Genomic DNA, 21,381 nt, shown 5'->3' on the forward strand with positions numbered 1-21,381 from the left:
GAATATGTTTGTCATATAATCAATTTGTTGCTATCATCTGTGTACCTTGTAAACATTTTAAATTGTACATATTTAATCTTTTTTTCAGTCTGTTTCTTTCACCTCCCCTGTGAAAATGGAGCTGACAGACCCGAGCCAGCTGTCGGACCCAGGACCAAATATCAAGAAAGTGCTTGTCTCAGTGTTCAAAGATTGCACTCAAAAATGCAGAAAAGTTTTTTTGGGATGGACAAAGTGAAGAAAGAAAGGATCGACCCAGGAGGATTAAAATGTTCAAATGTTAATGTATTGTATTGTATTAAGCTTAGATCAAGGTATTTTTATTTTTAATTTTTTTTGAAGGCAGAGTTAAATATTAGAGCCTGTTCATTTATTGCACTGAGAGGAAAAAAAACATTCCAAAGTAAACACATTCCAACTTGTATCTTCATCTGTAATCATATTAATGAATGCTGTGGAATGACATGTTTGTGTTGCGCATCTGGAATTTTGAGCAACACCCTAATTTGTAAAGAGCATTTAATACATCATGTCACACATAATACATATTATTTTGTCACTAGATTGACACATCTAATGTGTCACTATCAATACTATCAAGTTGTTTTGTTCCAAATAGAACAATGATGTGTTTAAATTCAACACAAGTTTGTGGTCATGTTTAGAGTGTAGTACACCTCATGTATACAGTCATACATTCATTTTTATCAATTAGGTCCACATTAAAAACATTACAATGAGCACAATTCAAAAGAGCACTATAATGCTGTGTCCAGTATTCTACTATTTTCTCTGTTCCAGAAATGCCATCTACAGTGCAGGGCAGAGTCCACCATTGTTGTGTAAAATGTATGGCCAAAGAATTAGGTATCATACTTTGTTGATTGTTCCTTGTTCTTTGAGATAAACCTAATGTCATATTTGTATCTGGCATTTGTAAGTTTCTTGTTTTCAAAGATGAGACTATAATCATAAGCCCACTAAACCCACTCTCTCTTGTAGCTTCCTGAGCCTGTTCATAATGCCCCGTGACAAACCTGTCCCAAGCAGGTCATTTAACATGATTATATTTAACACACTTACAGAAGAATTCACCACTCTGATATAAAGCCCATATTATATTATCATGAAAAATATCAAATATCCCTCTTGTGGTTCAAGTTAACACAGTTTGCATCAGTACATCTGATTGAGTCATAAGGTAAATTTATATTACTTAACAGTTTGTCACTTTTAATAAAATAGGACATGAGGTCTTCCTTTGTTTGGGCAGACCAGTCCAGCTTCCCTTGATTCATGGGGCTGTTATTCATAAATAGCATAGGTAAGTGCTCAACATTCATAGTAAAGGAGACTGGTATGTGACCACACTGTATGATATTTCCATAGACCCAAGAGAGGCATGTGCATCAGATGTACCAATACAGTGTTCTAGTCACAAAGTAGTTGTATTTGCATTTACAATCTAACCAAGACTTCTCATTGTGCTACTTAAATTAAACAGAATATTCACTTTACTGATGAATTAAGACAGATTATTTGGCACTATTGTGTCCTTAGTGTCTTAACACTATTTTAACCATTCTTAAAAACAAATTTTACAGGTAGATTTACTCACCGGCAGCATCTCTGTGTTTTCTCTTTCATTCCTGGGTTTGGTCTGAGTGACTGTGCACCTGGACCTAATGACAAGAGTGCAGCACACACTAGAGGCTTACCTGTAGTTCTGGCTCCATCTACTGGCCAGACTAAACCAATAAGGGGGAAGGAGAGCAGAGGTGAATGGAATTAGAAGTGGAGGTGAAGACTAGAAACAGAGGGGCTGAGCTTTTTGACTGGACACTGTGAGTCTGTGGTCTGAGTCTGGCCAGCTCAAGCGGTAATCCAGCTTTTTATTTTGTTTTGTTTTTTTCCAGAGGTGGGAAATGTCCATATTACCATCTGTCAGAAACGCTCCGTTAATTACTTAGTTGGTTAGATTTTTATTAGTTAAGGACCATGTACAAATGCATTAATCATTCAAAGGGAATGAACTGTATAGATTTACCTGTAACAGTCTGTCTATATCTATATAGTTAACTATTTACTACCAAGTAATCTACAAATCTTGAGAGAGAACGCATAATTTAAGAGGGTGTGGAAGTTTCAAATTGCCCAATGTCCCATAAAAGTTTCTGTGTGTGTATATGTTGTGTAAAACTCTGGAACAGTCTGGATACACATCTGATACACATCTCAAGCAATGCCAAAATATCCATAAATTCAAGCTGTTATGTAAACATATGGTCTGGTCACAGTATAGAGAGAGTGGGTCTTAATATTAGAACTAGGGGTGTCAAATTATCGCGTTAATTGCGATTAATTAATTACAGTCATATTTAGCGCGTTATGTTTTTTAATTGCGTTAATCTCATTTTTAATCTCTAACTTTACTGTTTCTGTATACGAGTTGCTTTATTATAAAACCTGTTTTTATGTGTTGTTGGGACAACAACAACACACACACACACACACAAAAACCACATTTATAAATTTTTTTATTTCGGTAATTCCACTCATTGCCGGAAACCCACACAAAACGCGAGCAGTAAGAGCGATGTAAACGTCATGTTCACGTTGGCGGCGTTAGTCGCACAATGGACGAGGTGGAAGAGCCAGTAGAACAGAGGCAGCAGTGCACAGGTAAAAACACATTCGTGTCTTGGAAATTATTCTCCAGACGTGAAATATAAAAGAAAATAACAAATATAAAATCGCCTACAACTTAAATGTCACTGGTGAAAACAACCTGCATAGGCTCATGATGTCTGCACTACTGTCCTATAGTGACCTGCCACATGAGGGGACACGCACACAAACACACACAAACACACACACACAAACACAAACACAAACACAAACACACACAAACACACACAAACACAAACAAACACAAACAAACACAAACACACACAAACACAAACACACACAAACACAAATACACACAAACACAAACACAAATACACACAAACACAAACACACACAAACAAACACACACCTTCATCATCGTCATTAACCTGAGAACGCGCGGACCACGTTTCCTTCCGTAGACACTGCGTGGACACCGACGTGCTCCCGTGAGCCGCGTGTGGATCGTGTTTTCTCGCGTACGCGACGTAAACAGCGCTTCCTCCTGTGCGCCTCTAAACCAGAACTAACAGCAAGACTAAAACCAGGACTTATCCAGTCCAGGACTAAACCAGGTCTAAACCAGGACTAAACAGGACTAAACCAGAACTAAAACTAGAACTAAAACCAGGTCTAAACCAGGACTAAACCAGAACTAAAACCAGAACTAAAACCAGGTCTAAACCAGGATTAAACCAGGACCAAACCAGAACTAACACCAGGACTAAAACCAGGATTAATCCATTCCAGGACTAAACTAGGACTAAAGTAGGACTAAAGCAGGTCTAAAGCAGGACTAAAACAAGGACTAAAACCAGTGATCTCATATATAAAGCATTTCTCTATCAATAATATTTTTAATATGGTTAAGGAAAGACTGGACTTTTTATTGTCTTTAAGTAGACAAAAGTTATTATGTTCAGATTTCCTCGTCTTTGCTACTTTACAGCAAACAGTTTCTTATTCATGGAGACTTGGGCTCAACAGTCAATTTGAAGAGATTTGTTAAACAATAAATGACTTTATAAAGTCACTTTTTTTTTGTTCTATATCAGTCTTTTGATCTGCCACAATAATGTAATAATGAATTTAAATGAAAATACCACAAATTGAAGGCTTTTCTCAGCAATTTTTAGGTGAGATTAAAATGAGATTAATTAGATTAATTAATTACATCTCTCAATTTTTTTAATCGCATGACAGCACTAATTAGAACAATACTTGCTTCTGTAGTGCTGTTTTATGCTTGTTGTTTCCCTACCATTTCTGGCCTGTGCTGTCCATTACATTACTTGGATCTGCTGTCTGTTTTCATTGTTGTATCCTTTTGTGTTATTATAATATGATGATAGTTGTTACCAAGATAGAACAGTGAATCTTTGTCCTCACGTGTAATTGGTTCATATGGTCTCAGGTAAAATGTCTGAAGAATGCAAAAGAAAAGATCATTATGTTAAATTAGAAGAGGGCGTAGGATTAAATAAGTTTTCTTCTTCCCACTCCTTTTTGGGCAATTTTTTTGTTATTTATGTTATAATTTCATAGTTTGTTTCATTGTAAAAGAATGCAAATTGCTTACTTGCATCACATTATTTTTAAACATAAAATAAATGTGTTAAACTTGTTTAGCTCGACCACAGACTGGACTGGTCAGAGAATTTATCATTTATAAAGCTTGCTCACGCACAAATGCTTACGCGCGCTCTACGCCAACCGCGCGGTATTTATGAAACTCAACTAAAGCGTGGCACTTTGCTTAACTCTACGCCAATTCGGGGCCTCCTGTAAGCACAACGCAAAGTCTGGAGACACGGGGAAAAAGCGACACTCGTGGAGAGAAGCTAGAAGTGAAGACAGTTTGAGGAAGAGTTTGATCAGGAATTCATCAGAAAATATAAAAGAATGGCCTTTAGATTTGTGCCTTTTAAGTGTTTGGTTCGCCAAAACAGGGAGAAGTGCTGTTTATTCCACTCATTATTCTCCACAATATTATACATTTGAAACTCGTGCACGAGCGCAGCCATGTTCCTGGTGTAGCGCAGAGTCTCCCACAGTCCACACCGCGACCATAGACTTCTATAGAACACAGACTGTGACCAACACAGAGGACGAAATAATAACCCGACCTGAGACTAAAACTTTTCCCTGGGACGGAGCACAGGAGCTTTTTTGGTGTAATGAAGCACTGGGACTAAACGCGCAACTTACACTTTTATTTTAGTCTTTACGCACCGAGCGCCAGAGTGGCCCAAGTCTGCACACGACACGAAGCCACTGTCCGAACCTGAAATATTCCCGAACATTTTTGTGTAATGGGGAGTTCTTGTAAATGAGAGCTTGCTCTTTGACAAGAAGGTGCCCGCCCCGCCCCAGCCCGGCACACTCACAGAGGTCAGACCCATATATATAATATATATATATATATATATATATATATTATATATATATATATATATATCCCAACACATCATAGGCAGACTTAAAAATATAGCCATAAAACCTTCGAAACAAAAACACATTGACTTTACTGCAAAGATGTGCTGCCTAAATATTATGAAATATTATAAAATGAAAAGGTGAGTCATTATTGTCACTTAGTTTTGCATTTATTTTAGGGCTGGGCAAAAATTTTTAAAAATTTATCTCATTAATCGCATGAGTTCAAGTGCTATTAATCACATGTTATACGCAAAACCAATTAATGAATTAAAAAGTAGAGTATAGCTGCACTTTTATTGGAAATGTAAATGAAAGAGTCCAACATTTGTTGTGCAAACAGCATTTCTTTCAGAGTTGAACCCTCAGAGTCTTCGAGGTGTTCAGTGAAGGCTCAAGAAAAAATACTGAATGGACTTTTGTACTACTAATATATTTTTTCTACCTTTTTAACGCAGTGAGTAATGAACACGACACTAGTAATAATTTCTACATCATTGTTATAAACTTGAACTGATATTTCTTAGGAAACAAAGGGCTAATATAATGGAATGGAAATGGACCAATCACAATTTTTCATCCAATGATATCTGGGTAAATCAGTGATTCCCCCTGCATCACTGAACTAAAGAAACAAGCTCAGCTCAGAGCACACGGCTGATCCGGCCGGAGCCGGCGGCCGGAGCCGGAGCCGGCGGCCGGTGATGTAGTTCACCATTTGAACACAAGAGGGAGACACACTACACTGTTTGGAGGGTCATGGTCAGAAAAGCTCACTGCCATATGACAAGACAAGACAGGTTTTAGTCATCAGATCTTTTACTATAATTTTAATAATATTATTTGAGAAATTACTCAAGAGTAAAAAAAGTATTTGGGAAAACTACTTCTCAGGTAAGAGTAACTGTATGACCTCAGCGTGTTTTAAAATTTGAAGTTAATGTATTCCAGAGTAATTTCTCAAATAATATTATTTTGAAGTAACGTTAATTACTTACCTTTAGCTTTGAGTGTCAAAAAAGGTGCCTAATATATAAAATTTATTATTAATCGTATTATCCTACATCAAGTTTATTTTTTTGCATGTCTTTCAGCTTCTTCTGACATAAAAATGGTTATGTCATATTGTGTAAATGAACAGTAAATGATCTGATGACTAAACCTATCTTGTCTTGTCATATGGCAGTGAGCTTTTCTGACCATGACACTCCAAACAGTGTAGTGTGTCTCCCTCTTGTGTTCAAATGGTGAACTACATCCTAAAATTAAATTACTACAATGTCCCACATCAAAATCAATCAAAACTTTATTTATAAAGCACTTTTCATACAAAAATGTAACACAAAGTGCTTTACACAGATTAAAAACAATCCCACATTTCCACCCACCCACCAACCCAACCCCCACAGCTGCCTGACTCGACACAACCAAACAACACAGACACCCAAACACACAAACACACAAACACCCCCCCCCCCACCCCACACACACACACATACACACCCACACACACAGTAACCTGCTAAAATACATAAAACGACATAGTAAAAATGTGAGGCTGAATACAGGCGAACCAGTTGAGAAAGCACCATCAGAGGAGCCGTCTACATCAGGAGCAGAGAGACGTCCACCACCACCAGGAACCACCACAGGGCCCAGGGGAGAGATGAAGCCCAGGCACCAATCCCTCCACCAGGAACCCACGGGACAGACCCGACAGCTACAGCCGATCTCTGCTCCTGATGCAGAGGCTCCTACAGAGGAAACACTGCAGATCCTAAAAATAAGCCTAAAATAAATAAATATAATTAAAATGTGTATAGTAGAAACAAGTAAAAAAATATGATATTTCATTCAAAAGCTAAGCTAAAAAGGTGGGTCTTGAGCCTACTCTTAAAAACATGAACGTTCTCTTTGGCCTTGAGCTCCTCCTGCTGCAGTTCCATAGACGGGGCCATAATACTGAAAAGACGCGTCTCCGTGAGTGCGTCCTGACTTTGGGAATGACCAGGAGCCTGCTGCCGGAGGAGCGCAGGGTCCGCGAGGGTTTGTAGGGTAAAAGCAGGTTTGAAAGATAAGAAGGCCCAAGACCATTAAGACATTTAAAGACCAGTAAAAGAACTTTAAAAATCGATCCTGAAACTCACAGGGAGCCAATGCAGTGATTTTAAAACCGGTGTAATGTGGTCCCGCCCTCTGGTCCTCGTCAGGACACGTGCGGCAGACTTTTGTAGTAATTGTAAACCTGAAATACTCTTCTTGGGAAGACCAGAGAGCAGGGCATTACAGTAGTCTATTCGACTGGTGATAAATGCATGCATCAGCGTCTTGGTGTTGGCCAGAGAGAGAATGGGGCAGACTCTGGCTGTGTGTTTTTTTAAGTGACAGAAACATGTCCCTCAGTTTACCTTTGCTTTATAAATGACTTATTTACACTTTCTACCAGTTGTTACCTTAGTTTTTTGTCTATTTAAGGTCATTAAATGTGATAAAACTTTAATTTAATCACCAGTAGATTTCATTTTTTAGTTTGAAATGAATCAGTTTGTGCTCTTTCTGCTCTAGTCTGTGACACATTTTAGTCTGCTAATTAACACATATATAAGCAAACAAAAAAACACCTCGTTTCAGGGCGTAAACAGCATATCTTATTAGATGTTGTCTGTTACTTTTGTGTACACAGAATTCCAAAGGCGTCTGACTGGTTTTTTGAATGCTTACGTCGATAGAAAGGCTTTCAGTGGTCACATGACAATAAGAATTGGCACATCTCCTCTGTGGGAGGGAAACACTCAGCCCATATTTCCCTGTGCACAGATGGACTGGAGTGTGTTAGATCACGGCTAGATGGACTGGACAAAGAAATCCAAGGATCAAGTGCAATAATGGCATTTAATACATACATAAAACCAGTACAATGGTATGAAAAGATAAAAATAAGTTGTCAATCATAAAAATGAAGATATCTGTTTGCAATTGATAAATATTTGTGATCGAAATTAAATGTATTGATTTGAAATGTTTTCAATATTACAAACTTAATTCTAATGAGCTTTAAGTCATGTTAGAATGTTGTTACCTCATAACAAAAACAGACCTGGAGTTGTGTTTTGTTTCATTCACACACATGTTTGAGTCACAATTTATTATCAGTCCGTGTACATCTCCAAAGCTCAGAATGCTCTGTTCCACCTTGTGATGTCATATAGTGGTAGTTTTCAAGTTAACAGCTCCTTTTATCTTTACCCAGGGCTGAAAGTGATTCTAGTGAAGGTGTGTGGAGTTAAAAGACACAATGGGTCACATCCTGTAGGAGGACATCACAAGGTGGAACAGATTGTTTTGAGTTTGAGAGAAGAACGCAGCATAAATATGCAGGTTTGTGTGTTAAACGTGTGAATGAAACAAAACACAACTCCAGGTCTGATTGTGATGAGGAAACATTATTACGTAGATCAGAAAATAGAGTAATATGGGTCCTTTAAAGTAACCATCAGTGTTAAAATATTGTTTGTAAAAGGGGGCAGATAACATCTTTCTGCTCATTTTTATTCATTCCTTTTACTTTGTATTTAAAACAACAACAGCACATAGAAAACATTAATTTCAAAAAGAAAAGCTGCACTGGGCCAGATTTAGCTACAAGCTACTTTGTATCTGCAGTCCCTGTGCAGGTACTGAACATATGGTTTAATTTTTATACTTTATCAATGAAATAAAACTGAAGAAGCCCCCAGCCTATTTCAGAACAGTTGGACCAGGAGTTTGGTGATGAGGGAGATCTCATGAGCCACACACACAAAGATGAAGCTACTGACCAGGATGTTGAGGGACGGGTTTCTCGGGATGAGCACTAAGATGCCCTTGGTGTCTGCTGCCAGAAAGATGTGGTACTGACAGATGAACAGCTGGGCACACAGCACATTTTGGGGTTAGTTTTATTCTTCTAGGAACAGATTTGACACCCTGGATCTTACCTCCAAAGAGATTTGCCCAAACCAGGCAAAAAAGGAGCTGTAGACAGAGCGAGCAAAGCCAGGAATGTTCCTGATGAGGATGAAGGCCAGAATCTGAGAAGGCACAGGAGCATCACAGAGAGGTTAATACTAACTTTACCCTATTGACTTTATTCAAATGAATGTGTGCAATATGACAACTACAGTGACCTCAGAGGACAAATAAAGATGAAATCAGTAATATCATCTCTACTCTGTTTGGAGGCTAACATCACCTACCGGAAGCACAGACATGTAGGGGTGAATCTCGTTGCACTGCTCTTTGGTTTGGCAGTTGCTGGCCCAGACTGAGTATGTCTAAAGTAAAGAGGACACAAGATGTTAGGAAGCCTTCACTTTGCTCTGAGCAAGCACTAGTGTGTGTCAGGTCTTCATCCAGCATGAACTACAGCAAGAGTCCAACACTTACAATGAAACAGAGTCCAGACAGGAGCAGCAGGGGCAGGGAGACTTTAGCTGAGAACAGAGCTTCTCCTCTGGTCTCCGACAGCACCTGTTTCTTCTGAAGGAGCAGATAGAGGAAAGCAAACACCATCCCATGTACCACGGCCTGCAAACACATGGACATTCACATCCACATCCAGTGGAACAGAGCAGTTGTGGAGCTACAGCACCAATGCACTTACAAACCGATCCAGTCTCCAGCGGAACCACCACTCCTGGATGTTGCCATTGAGTTCAAACAACTTCGAAAGTGGCCACGATGTGAAAGTGATCTCAAACACGCCCTGCACATTTGAACAAACATGTGTCATTCAACAGCTTTCCAACAGTGTTGAGGACATGTGCCTCTGGAGGGACTGTGCTGTTACCTGTGAATAGGCAAAGAGGCAAATGAGCAGCACGAGGCCCACTAACTTGAGCAGGATTCCCAAGTACCACAGGGCACTGACTGTCAGAGAGAAGAACACATGTGAGGGAGAACCACGGGCACATTTGCAACATTAAAGTTGTACCCTACTGCTGACTTTCTTCTGCACAATCTGAGGCCACATGGCCAGAACAATGTAGATGATCATAAACCAGAACGTCACCAGAGGAACGAAGTAATAGAACTGGTACGGCCTGTCCATCACCGCACACAACACCAGCACCAGGAAGTTGAGGCGGAATAGCACCTGCAGCACAAGCACAGTCATGCTGGTGCTGTAGGAGCACAAAGCATGGAGGATGTAGAGCTGCACTCACCTGGCACACTCTGTACAGGCCAAAGTCCCCTTTGAGCCAGAAGAAGGAGAAGTGTCCATAACCTGTTTGGAAGAGATAGGCTGCCACCAGCACACGCACATGCATGTAAACTGGAATGAACTGAGACACACAAGAAGAATCAGCTTTTGCTTTGAGACTACACAGAGAATACAGAAGGAAACAGGATTTACAGCACTGGCTCCTGAAATATGATAGATGAGAATGACCAACTGCATCCAGCCCTTCCACTCATCTGTCTGCTCCCTGTTCAGCACACGGCTCTGGGACACAGCACACACAGTGTCAAATTGTGTCAGAGGAACCAGGGTGGTGTGCACAAAGTTCAGAGAAAAGCAGCTCCATGTGTAGAAGGACACAGGCCTGTGCTCACCTCTTTGGTGCTCTCACTGCAGAACAATCCCAGCACAAAGACAATGATCAAAGGGACGAAGAAGGCAGAGTGACTGTAGGATTTCTGTTCCTTCATAAACACATCTGCTCTGTCACACAGGTAGAAGTAGACCATGATGAGTCCCATTCTGCACAGGGCCCCACACACTGCCTCGGCCCCTGGCTTCTTCTCCTCTAAACTCTCCAGGTCAGGGACCATGGGTCGCTGATGGGGTAATTTCCTCAGAAAGTTCAACAGCAGAAAAACTAGAGTCGTGACTACAAACACACACAGCAACATCTTCTGCAGAAAAGTGAGCGGGGGCGTGTTCTGGCAGCAGGAACCATCAATGGGCCGGATCACTTTATTACACAGACTGTTCATCAACACCATGGCCCCCTGTGAACACACATGCAGGTTAGAAACACTCTGAAGCTGCGTTCAGACCGAACACAGACCAAATAAAAATATAGTTTTATGCTTTTGCAGGTACATTACATTTTTTATTTCGTCCATATACATACACAAACCCAGTCATTTAGAAAATGATTTGGGTAAAATGAATAGCTTACTTATTTTAAAATGTACAACAGTCACATTATTCTATTATGTTCAGGCAGTTATTTCTCTCATTTTCTGATACATGGGTCCGGGTCAAGCGGTAACAGGCAGATTTTTTACATTCAAATGTCTCTTATTCAGAAACTAGAGGGACTATTGAAATAAGTAAAGTATCAGAATGTAGGAAAGAGTTACACTCCAACAGGGTCAAGTTAACCCTGCAATATTCTTTCAAGTTGTTGACAAAAAATAAAAAACTCATGTCATTAACGGAGGGAATGAAATATGCAGCACTTTTTGGGCAACAAATACAAACAGCGATAACTATTGGTTCTCACTTACATATCCCTAACAAACTGGTTTGAATATTTGCTTCATATAGTTTTCTATCATATGGTACAAGATTAGGTTGAAAAACCTCTTACTTTTTTAAGTAATGAGATTTTTTATTAAGAAAGGTCATGTAATGGAGGGAAAAGTAACGGAGGGAAAATTGCTTCTGAAAACTTTAATATTACTTCAAAATGAAAGGTAAATATTTCTGTAAAATATATCAGTCCTTCCAAGCAAATTTTTATCATTTTAAATAATTTTGGGGGAAAAATCATGTACCTTCATCAACAGTTCAAAGATCGAATAGATTAGTCAAAGATGAAGCTTGAAATTTAACCTGAATTTATTTGTAGGTCTTTGAAATTTGGGAAATCATTTTTGCTCAAGGCCTAAAAAAAAATTGTACATGTAACTTTAGAACCAAAAATGGTACAGATAAAAGGTCAACAGTTTCATAAACTAGAGTACATATGTATCTGTTGAATAAATTTTTATATCAGATGCATTAACTTGAATTTTTGGCCTTGCTGTTTACTTCTGCTTGACAGGACCCACATTTAAACATCAAGACTAACTCTGGTGTGTGAAATATCAACTGTCCGATCCAGCTTCCCATCTGTGTGTAATAAACTTCACTCTGGAACATGTTTACTTTGTGCATGGAAGTCATGTGGACAAAGGGCACAGTAGCCTTCGCTTGCCTTATGTTTAGATCATGGCAAAACCAGATAAACTGCTGCAGATAATTTACATATAATATGCATGTGGTCTTTGAAATAGCCCTGAGACAAAACAAGGGACTATGAGGATTAGTCAGTCAGTGGCTCTTAGTTTTCATACTCTAGCCTGTCTTAATTCTGTTCTCCTAACACCTCGTTACAGATGCACATGGCTAATTTGCATATCAGTATATCTGTTACAGGCTAGCATCCCTTCCTCCTTGAAAACAGCCGCCATTATTCCTATTCCCAAACAGCCAACCTCGACTGATCAACAACTACAGACCATTGGCATTTACGCCTGCAGTGATGAAGTGCTTTGAAAAACTGGTTCTGCATCATGTCAAGTCATCTAGACCAGCAGCAAAGCTGTGAGGATGCTCTTCATAGATTTTAGTTCAGTCTTTAATACAATCATGCCAGCAATGCTGACAAGAAAAATGCTCCAACTGGGCTTTCTCCCTCCATCTCTACCTGGATTTAGAATTTTCTTTCAAACAGGTCCCAGTTCATCAAGCTTGGCCCCCACACTTCCAACATCATCATGCTGCACACTGGGGCACCTCAGGGGTGTGTGTTGAGTCCAATCCTTTACACACTATATACACACAACTGTACCTCCACCCATCCCACCAACACATTCATAGAATTCGCAGACACAGTGGTCACTGGATTCATCATCAATGAGGGTGAATAAGCTTATAGAGATGATATTTAAAGGCTGTCAGAACGGTGTTCAGCCAACCGTCTGGTCTTAAATTACACCAAGACCAAAGAGATCATTTTGGATTTCCGAAAGTAGTGTGCCTCAAATCTGGTTCCACTCTACATTAATGGCGTATGTTTGGAATGAGTGAAAGATTTCAAATACCTTATTGACCATTAGAGTGAGGACCTCTCCTGGTCACCTTTGTTAAAAAAATGTCTCAACAGCAGCTTTACTTCCTCTGAGTATTTAAGAGAAACAACATGGAGGAGTCTGATGATTTAATTTTACAAACTGTCAGTTGAATCTATCTCAGTTTGGTTTGAAGACTGCTCAGCTGCGGACAAAGAGAGCTGCAGATAGTTGTTAAAACTGGAAACCACCTGACCCCACTGAAAGACACTTCCACTTCATTTTACCTGAGCAGAGCAAACGCAAAAGTCTCAGACCAGTCCCACCCTGTTCACCTGCTGTTACCCTCAGGAAGGCGGTACAGGTCGATAAAAACACGCATTGCAAGACCAAAAATAGTTTTTTTCCAACAGCTATCAGTGTGCTCAATAATTCCCTGCCATAAATGTTGTGTCTTTCATATGTAGCATAGTCTTGGTTTCACTGTGTTGGCTTGATTGTGTCTGTGTACACTGGAGGGAGNCAAACTCTTCCTCAAACTCTGTTCACTTCTGCTCCTCTCCATGAGTGTCGCTTTTCCCCGTGTCTCCAGACTTTGCGTAGAGCTTACAGGAGGTCCCGAGTTGGCGAAGAGTTAAGCAAAGAGCCACGTTAGCTTAGCTGAGGTTCATAAATACCGCTGTTGGCGTAGAGAGCGCGTACGCAAGGATTTTTGCGTAAGCAAGCTTTATAAATGAGGCCCCAGGACTGGCCCAGGACCATCAACATCTTCTTGTTGGTCCTGGTAAAAGCGTAATTCATAAATAAATATTATGTAGAAAATATATCCATTGAGGAGTGCACTGGCTATAATCTTTGTCTTCCTTTGTGGATAAAGGCTAAAGAAAAAGTGAAACTTAAGTGTCAGTCCAGTTGAGTATCAGCTGTGCACTTTAGTTGATTTGCATGCACATTTGTTTGGAGTTAATAAGTGAAGATATATATATATAATTATATTTATTACTATATTAATTAATAAGTAATCAATAAAAACGTGTCCAAAAGGTCCTAGTTTGGTCATGGTTTAGTTTCACACTTACCACATATTTTTTGTGGATTTAAAGGTGCTCTGTTTTCTAATAAAATATGTTTATACAAATTTTTTTTTAAAAAAGTAAATGGCAATAAGTGAAGTAATGTACTGTGATATATTGTGTTCCTGATTTAGGCCTGTTCTTTGTTTATTCCTGGTTTAGATTTACTCATAGTTTAGTCCTGGTTTGAATCTACTTAGTCCTAGTTTAGTTGTGGTTTATGTTTGTGTATGTGTTGTGCAAAGTGTAATCTTATTTTGACTTGCATCTTTTATGCATGTAGTTCAGTCCTGGTCTTCTAGTTGTGGTTCTAGTCCTGATGTTAGTAAAACATGGTATAAAGTCACATTGTAGTTTTGATCTAGTTCTGGTCCTTGTTCTAGTCGTAGTTTAGTTTTGATTTAGTCCTAATTATTTGTTAATTCTAGTCCCGGCTTCTTGGCTCTCATTTACTCCTGCTTTATTGTAAGTGTAAGTATTTTGGTCGATTCTTGACTTAGTTCTGGTTAAGTTATATGGTTAAGTTGTATAGTTAAAGGTTGTAATACGTTAGTCTTACTCCTTTCTTGTGACTAATGTTTACACCAGTGATTGTTGCTTTTAACATTTCATGTGTGTTTTCAGATGCCTCGGCAAAGGGATACAAGCGCTCTTTGGCTGCTCAGCAGCGATGACAGGAGCAGCTCTTGGCCGCTGCCCTCCGTCGCTCCCCCAGCCCTGAACCTACTGTTTGTATGTTTACATTTCTTATTCTACACATTTTTACCCGCCTCTACGAGCTTGTCTCATAGTAATTTCTTTTTAGGCTATGGCACTGGTTCTCGGCATTCTGTGCGTAAGCAGAACTGGAAGGTTTCAGAACACACTGGAAAGCCTTACAAGGAGAAATTTCCAGATGAGTGTCCTGACAAGAAGGTGTGTTTTTTGGTATAAATTGGTGGTTTTCAGATTCTAAAATGACATTTCATGCTAATAAAGGGTTAATAAAGGGGTTCTTAAAGGCACTAGACCCTACAACATGCTATATAACAGAAATTATAGCAGTATATTTATTGTAGCTGCTCAATCTGTATTGAATATTATTGGTCCGTAGAATATTGTGATGTCATCTGAAACATTCACTAAGAATGAATCAAAGGCATTTGTTGTAGAATATTAAAGGTGCACTATTGAACTGTTCTGGTTAGAAGGGGGAAAGGGTGCTTGTCTCTGTCTTGCTTTGTCTATTTAGCATTGATATAACTGAGGGTGTAATTATTAAAAAATAAAGAAAAACACACATTTTAAATACATACAGTCTTACTGGGAGAGGGGTCTCCTCTCCAGTTAGAAAGATCAGAAATGCTTCATGTCATACTGTAGCATATTCCCAGAAAAGCAATAGCATCTCTTTAGAGACAAGCAGGTAATGGGCCTTCCAACAGAAGGAGTGCACTTTTTTAAAGACTTTAAAATACATAGTTATTATTTGGCATATGTGTAATTAAAAATGGATCCAATTGTTCAATGGAAACAAAATAATTTATTGCATGAACACAAAAAACAACAAAACACAAATAAAAAAAACAACAACAAACAATTAAATGAACAATGAACCGAACACAGATGTTTTATATATATATTTTTTTCATTTGGGTTCTTCATCCTGTCCAAGTTCAGGTGCAGGAGTGTTTTTTTCTTGAGGGTCTGGAGATAGAATACATTTGTATTTATTTGTAATGTAAAATGATAAGAAAGATGTAAACATTTATATTTCAGTAAATAAGTAATAATTATACATACCTGACCCGTCCCAATCCCCCTCATAAAGCTTCAGCTTTTCTTCCAGCTCCTCCACTCTTTTATTGGCTGAAGCGAGCTGTTGGGTGAGGTAATTATTTTGTTTTTTAGCAGCATGGTGCATCCTGGCCAACCTCATAGCTTTTTCTCCAAAGGCGTGCAGGCTGGCAGCCAGCTCCGCCCTGGAGCACTGCGGGTCCTGAGCTTGATACTAAAATCACAGAAATTGTAAACATGAGTATAGCCTTAATTCAGAGAAAAAATGATAGTGGAAAAAAAAAAAAAACTGTTGCAAAGATATAGGATGACAAGCTGGATAAATAAATTATATCTGTCTGACAATAATAGGAATTTATAATCAAGAAATGAATGATTTCTAAAGGAATCAAAAGGTAAGGCTTTGATTAGGTCAATATGGACAAATGAGATGATTGCCAATATGTTTTGTACAAAGTTGGACAAACTTGCTTAGGATTCAATATTATTGCCTTGGCAAGTTAAGACAGTTATAATTACATTGTTATATATATTTAGACTCTTGAATATGAGCACTTGAAAATAAGTGGTGAATATTTAATGTCATTTTTGTCAATGTAACAATGACACTGACATTCAGAATAATTAAAATAAAGTGGGTTTATGTAATGGATCATTGTGTTTTTGCTATGTGTTACAAGTTTGCATTGTTTTAGTAGTTGTTTTAAATTGGGTGTGTGTTTGCATTCATATGCTTTATTTCAAATAAGCGTGTAATACACAGTAGGCCTACTTACGCACAAAAGTTGGATTTCGGCCCTATATGACCGACCCTCCTCTGTGTTCACCACAGGAAGTTTGGTTGGTGAAGTATTTGCCATTCTGTAATAGAATACAATGTTAGAATTGTGCTTATAAGATATTTGTAAATTATATATAATAATATTTTCGTGTAAGAACAAATATAATCACCTTACCTTGCTAGGTGTAGCGGAAGAGGAACGATCGACCTCGTGTCAGCGAAAAAAATGAGACAGACTACATGGACCATGATCCTTTGCGCTGTTTGAGTCAATAGGATCGCAGGCTTGTTACGGTACGCGACCTGGGTCCGCCTCGCCCTGGGGTCCCCGTTTATTTTATCGCTTGGGCCTTTCGGTATTTATGGGGTTTCTTTTGTCTCATTGTGACCAGGATGGGTAGAGCGGCTGGATTGCAGTGAGAAATCCCAGGAAAGATGATGGAGGCAGGTTTAGTGTGGTCCACAAATTATTTAAATTTCTTTTTTTCCAAAATTCCAAAGTGCCAGTGCAGAAAACAAAGTGTGATGCAAAAAGTGCAGGGAGGATATGGAGCAGCAGGTCTCTCCAGCAGCAGAACATGGAATGGTCTAATCAGGCGCCTTATATACTACTGGATAAAACCATTACAACTCCAAGGGGTGTAAAATAACCTAAGTTAAAATCCTCCAATAAAATACCCATAGCCAAATAAACTATATAAAACCCAAATACAAAAATAAAAACCCTAAAACTAATTCCTAATGAAACCCAATGTGAATATCCCAATTAAAAACGAGTGCTATTCCCCCCGATGTCTGCCGTGATGAGTTGGCCCGGAACTCTTAAAGGGATAGTTCGGATTTTTTGACATAAATCTGTATGTCATCCCCGTCATCAGTGTTGTGCATCCACACCGACTTACCCCCCGAAAGCGTCCGGTGAGCCGAGATACTGGCCCGTTTTGGTGCTGAGGAAAGTAGTTCGGCAAGTTGTGTGGGGACTGTATAATAAAGTGTTTTTCTTCTCAAAGCAATATGTGTTCAAAAGAGTGATACATTTGCATCACAAAACCATCGTCGCCAAAAAAGTCAGATCTCATAATCGCTTGGCGCTATTTTCTCTCCGTACGTATCACTGCGCGCGGCCGCCAGGTGACAGCCGCACACGGATCCATCACTTTCTTCAGTTGTTCGGCAGTGTTTACATGCGCAGACGCCGCCACGCGAGAGAGCTAACGAGAGAGCTAGAGCCAGAAGTATATGAGCCTGGTTCACTTTGTTTACTGCTCAGAATGTCAATAAAGACTTTGCCTTTACCACAAAGAATATACTGAACCCGAATATACTGATGCCCAAATTCAGCAGATGGAGTTAGAACGAGCAGAGAGAGAAGAGGTACAAGTTGAAGCTGGAGCGACAATCACCATCACGTCATTTATAAACTCATATACAGTGAACATAGAGCCTCCACTGTGACTGAAGCATGGACGACTAATAGAAACATGGAATCATCCACACGTCCACGTAGCTGCTGCCAATAGTGTACGTGACATTTACAATAGTAATAACAGTCGACTTATAAAGTTAGGTTTTGTAGAAGCTTCACTGGTGATATGACACTGAGTGATTTACTGCACACAGAGTTACAGCTGATTCTTGAGCCTGTTCTCTTGTAAACGTAGCGGCACTTCTTCGTTCTTACCTGGTTTGGTTTCCACATTGAAGCCAAAGGCAAGAAGCCAAAGTTTCCTCAGCGCAAAGTCCGTGACAGGGAAACAGTGAAATGTGTGTGGAGATTCAGCCAGATTTTTGTTGTTACAGCCTGGAGAATCAAGAGTTCACACCATTTTTTAGATATATTCATATGTATCTTATACAAGCTCATATACTTATGGCTCTAGCTCTCTCATTAGCTCTCTCGTTAGCTCTCTTGCGTGGCGGCGTCTGCGCATGTAAACACTGCCGAACAACTGAAGAAAGTGATGGATCGGTGCGCGGCTGTCACCTGGCGGCCGCGCAGTGGTACGTACGGAGAGAAAATAGCACCAAGCAATTATGAGATCTGACTTTTTTGGCGACGATGGTTTGTGCTTACATCTTGTATGTCAAATCACTGTTTACTATTTGCTATTTACTATTTACTTATTCACTTTAATATATGGTACCAATCACCAAAAGCAACTCAGTCTCTTGTTACTCCCTCCTAGAGCCGATCACTAGTCTTCTGATCACTAGCCCATATCAATACTACTACCCAATTACTACCGTGTCCAATTGCATATATATATCATATCTACTGACACAGGTGTTACACATGGGTTCTTCTGAATCGACAGTAGGCACAGAAGGCACGGAGGAGACTGAAGTTCATTCTTCTGGGCAGTGGGGAAAGCTGACGGGTACGGACTCGCTCCCTCTCAGTCAGCCTCTTATCAATCTTAGAGGCCAGTGCAATCAAAGCCTCCAACTCAGAGGGCAAATCAAGGGGAGTAAGGTGGTCTTTAATAGTCTCAGAAAGTCCGTTGAAAAAAGCATCCACTAGGGCCAACTGATTCCACCCACTGTCCGCCGAGAGAGTACGAAATTCCAAGGCATAATCCAGCACACTGTGTCGTCCTTGTCGTAATGAGACCAAGGCCTTAGCAGCCTCTTGACCAGATGAAACAGTCTGGAAGATTTGGTTGAAGGCTTGACCAGTCAAATAAGAGATTATGTATGCAACTTTAGCACGGTCAGAGGGAAATGACCCAGGTTGGAATTCGAAAAGCAACTCGCATTGAGACAAAAATGGCCGACAGTCCCCTGACTCACCGGAAAATCTCTCAGGACTGGACAAACGAATGTGAGAAGATCCAGGAGGAGAAAGAGCAGAAACAACCTCAGGAGTGGGAGGTGGAGTAGCTCCTGCAGGTGGAAACGGTGTAACTTCCATTTGCTTGAGTCGTTCAATGATGAAGTTCATCTGAGTAGATCAGTGATGTTCAACCTTTTTTGAGCCGCGGCACACTTTTTACATTGATAAAATCCTGGGGCACACCACCAACCAAAATTACATTTTAACACAGTACATAATACATACAATTAATAATATAGTTTCTCAATGTATTTATTATTACTTAGTGTGAAACCTGGGCCTGTTTCAATGAACACAAAATTGATATTCTGGCTGGAATGGTAGAAAGACACACACGAAGCTCTTCCTCAACAGCTCTCAGTCTCTCTCAGTGTTTTTACTTTTTATCGCAGTCAAGCTTGAGAAGCTCAGCTCACACAGATATGTGGTTGAAAATGGGAACAATGTCAAAATAGCTTTGTTGGCCAGAATGGGGAACTCCTTGGCAACAGATAACCAAAAACTGTCCAAAGGAAGATCAGCAAATGTTAGCTTTAAACCACGATCTTGTTTCAGTTCAATGAGTTCCTCTTGCTCCTTTAAAGTCATGTCCTTTCCAGCAACGGATGCTGAGCTGTATGGGTCCCTAACCCAGTCAAAGCATTCAGTGAAGGCTGAAGAGAAATAAAATGACAACTTCTCCTCAAGAGTTTTCAAATGTGTGTGCCAATCACCTCACACAGTGCAGCAGTGTTGCCATCATGCAGTTTTTCGGTGAGTGGGAACATCTCAAGGTTGCCACGCTGCACATGTAGTTGCCAGAGCTGCACCTTTAAACGGAATCCGTTCATTTTATCAGTGCTTGTAAGCAGGTTTTCATTTCTGCCTTGCATCCGTGTGTTCAGTTCATTCAGATGATGAAATATATCAGCCAGGTATGCCAGCTTTGCACACCACTCATCACTTGCAAGCAGCTTTGAGTAATCGAACCTTTCGTTTATCAGAAAAACTTTAAGTTCTTCTCGCAGCTCATACACACGGGCCAGCACTTTGCCACGCGACAGCCACCGGACCTCCGTGTGGAGCAATAAGACTTTATGTTCTGTTCCCATTTCCTCACACAAAGACGCAAATATGCGACATTTCAAAGGTCGCGTCTTCACAAAGTTCACTATGCGCACAACATCATCCAACACAGAAGATAGATCTGCTGGTAAGGTCTTTGCAACGAGGGCCTCACGGTGCAAAAAACAGTGCGTGACAGTAATATCTGGGTTTTTTTCTTTGACCCTACTTACGAAGCCTTTGATGCGCCCAACCATGGCTGCAGCTCCATCAGTGCAGACACCTGTGCAGTTTTCCCATGTAAGCCCGCTTTTGTAAAGATATTCCGACGTGACCCGAAATATTTCCAATCCTGTTGATTTTTCTGGCAGTGTCTTGCAAAATAGGAAATTTTCTCGAATGGCGTCTCCATCCACAAAATGCACGTTGGCCAAGAGCTGACAATGTCCACTAATATCTGTCGTCTCATCAAGTTGCGAATTTCTTACTGATGCGCATCTTTTCCAAAAGAACAGTTTCGATGTCCACAGACATGTTCATCAATGCATCTGGCAATTGTGCTATTTGAGAGAGACACTTTAGCGATCTCTTTGGCTGCGTCAGGGCCAAGCATCTCATTTACAATGGCTTTACAAGCTGGCAGTATTAATGTTTCTGCCACAGTGTGGGGCTTTTTTGATTTAGCTACGAGTTCAGCAACAAGGTAGCTAGCTTTGAGAGCTCTC

At 39.9% G+C, this 21,381-nt stretch overlaps 1 protein-coding gene across 1 annotated transcript; it reads right to left on the reverse strand.

The window, feature by feature from the left end:
- Window positions 1-8,386: 8,386 nt before the first annotated feature.
- On the reverse strand, window positions 8,387-12,989 carry LOC110153169 (N-acetylneuraminate 9-O-acetyltransferase-like). Its single transcript, XM_055165946.1, has 11 exons — window positions 12,930-12,989; window positions 10,699-11,133; window positions 10,499-10,588; window positions 10,308-10,427; window positions 10,081-10,237; window positions 9,932-10,011; window positions 9,746-9,847; window positions 9,529-9,669; window positions 9,339-9,416; window positions 9,081-9,173; window positions 8,387-9,011 (listed from the first exon to the last, which is right to left on the reverse strand). Exons 1-11 carry the CDS (start codon window positions 12,987-12,989, stop codon window positions 8,847-8,849), a joined length of 1,521 nt encoding a protein of 506 aa, XP_055021921.1. The 3' UTR covers window positions 8,387-8,846.
- Between the last annotated feature and the right edge of the window lie 8,392 nt (window positions 12,990-21,381).

Source organism: Boleophthalmus pectinirostris, unplaced genomic scaffold (assembly GCF_026225935.1).
Source record: "Boleophthalmus pectinirostris isolate CB_2022bp ecotype Guang Dong unplaced genomic scaffold, ASM2622593v1 HiC_scaffold_8, whole genome shotgun sequence".
Classification (NCBI taxonomy): domain Eukaryota; kingdom Metazoa; phylum Chordata; class Actinopteri; order Gobiiformes; family Gobiidae; genus Boleophthalmus; species Boleophthalmus pectinirostris.

Excerpts from the sequence above, each read along its gene's own strand:
- LOC110153169 (XM_055165946.1), bottom strand. The coding sequence starts at position 12,989 with ATGAATCCAGTGACCACTGTGTCTGCGAATTCTATGAATGTGTTGGTG. Across the intron at positions 10,012-10,080 it reads TGTGCAGAAGAAAGTCAGCA|TCAGTGCCCTGTGGTACTTG; the intron begins GTAGGGTACAAC and ends TCTCTCTGACAG. Across the intron at positions 9,848-9,931 it reads GCCTCTTTGCCTATTCACAG|GGCGTGTTTGAGATCACTTT; the intron begins GTAACAGCACAG and ends TCAAATGTGCAG.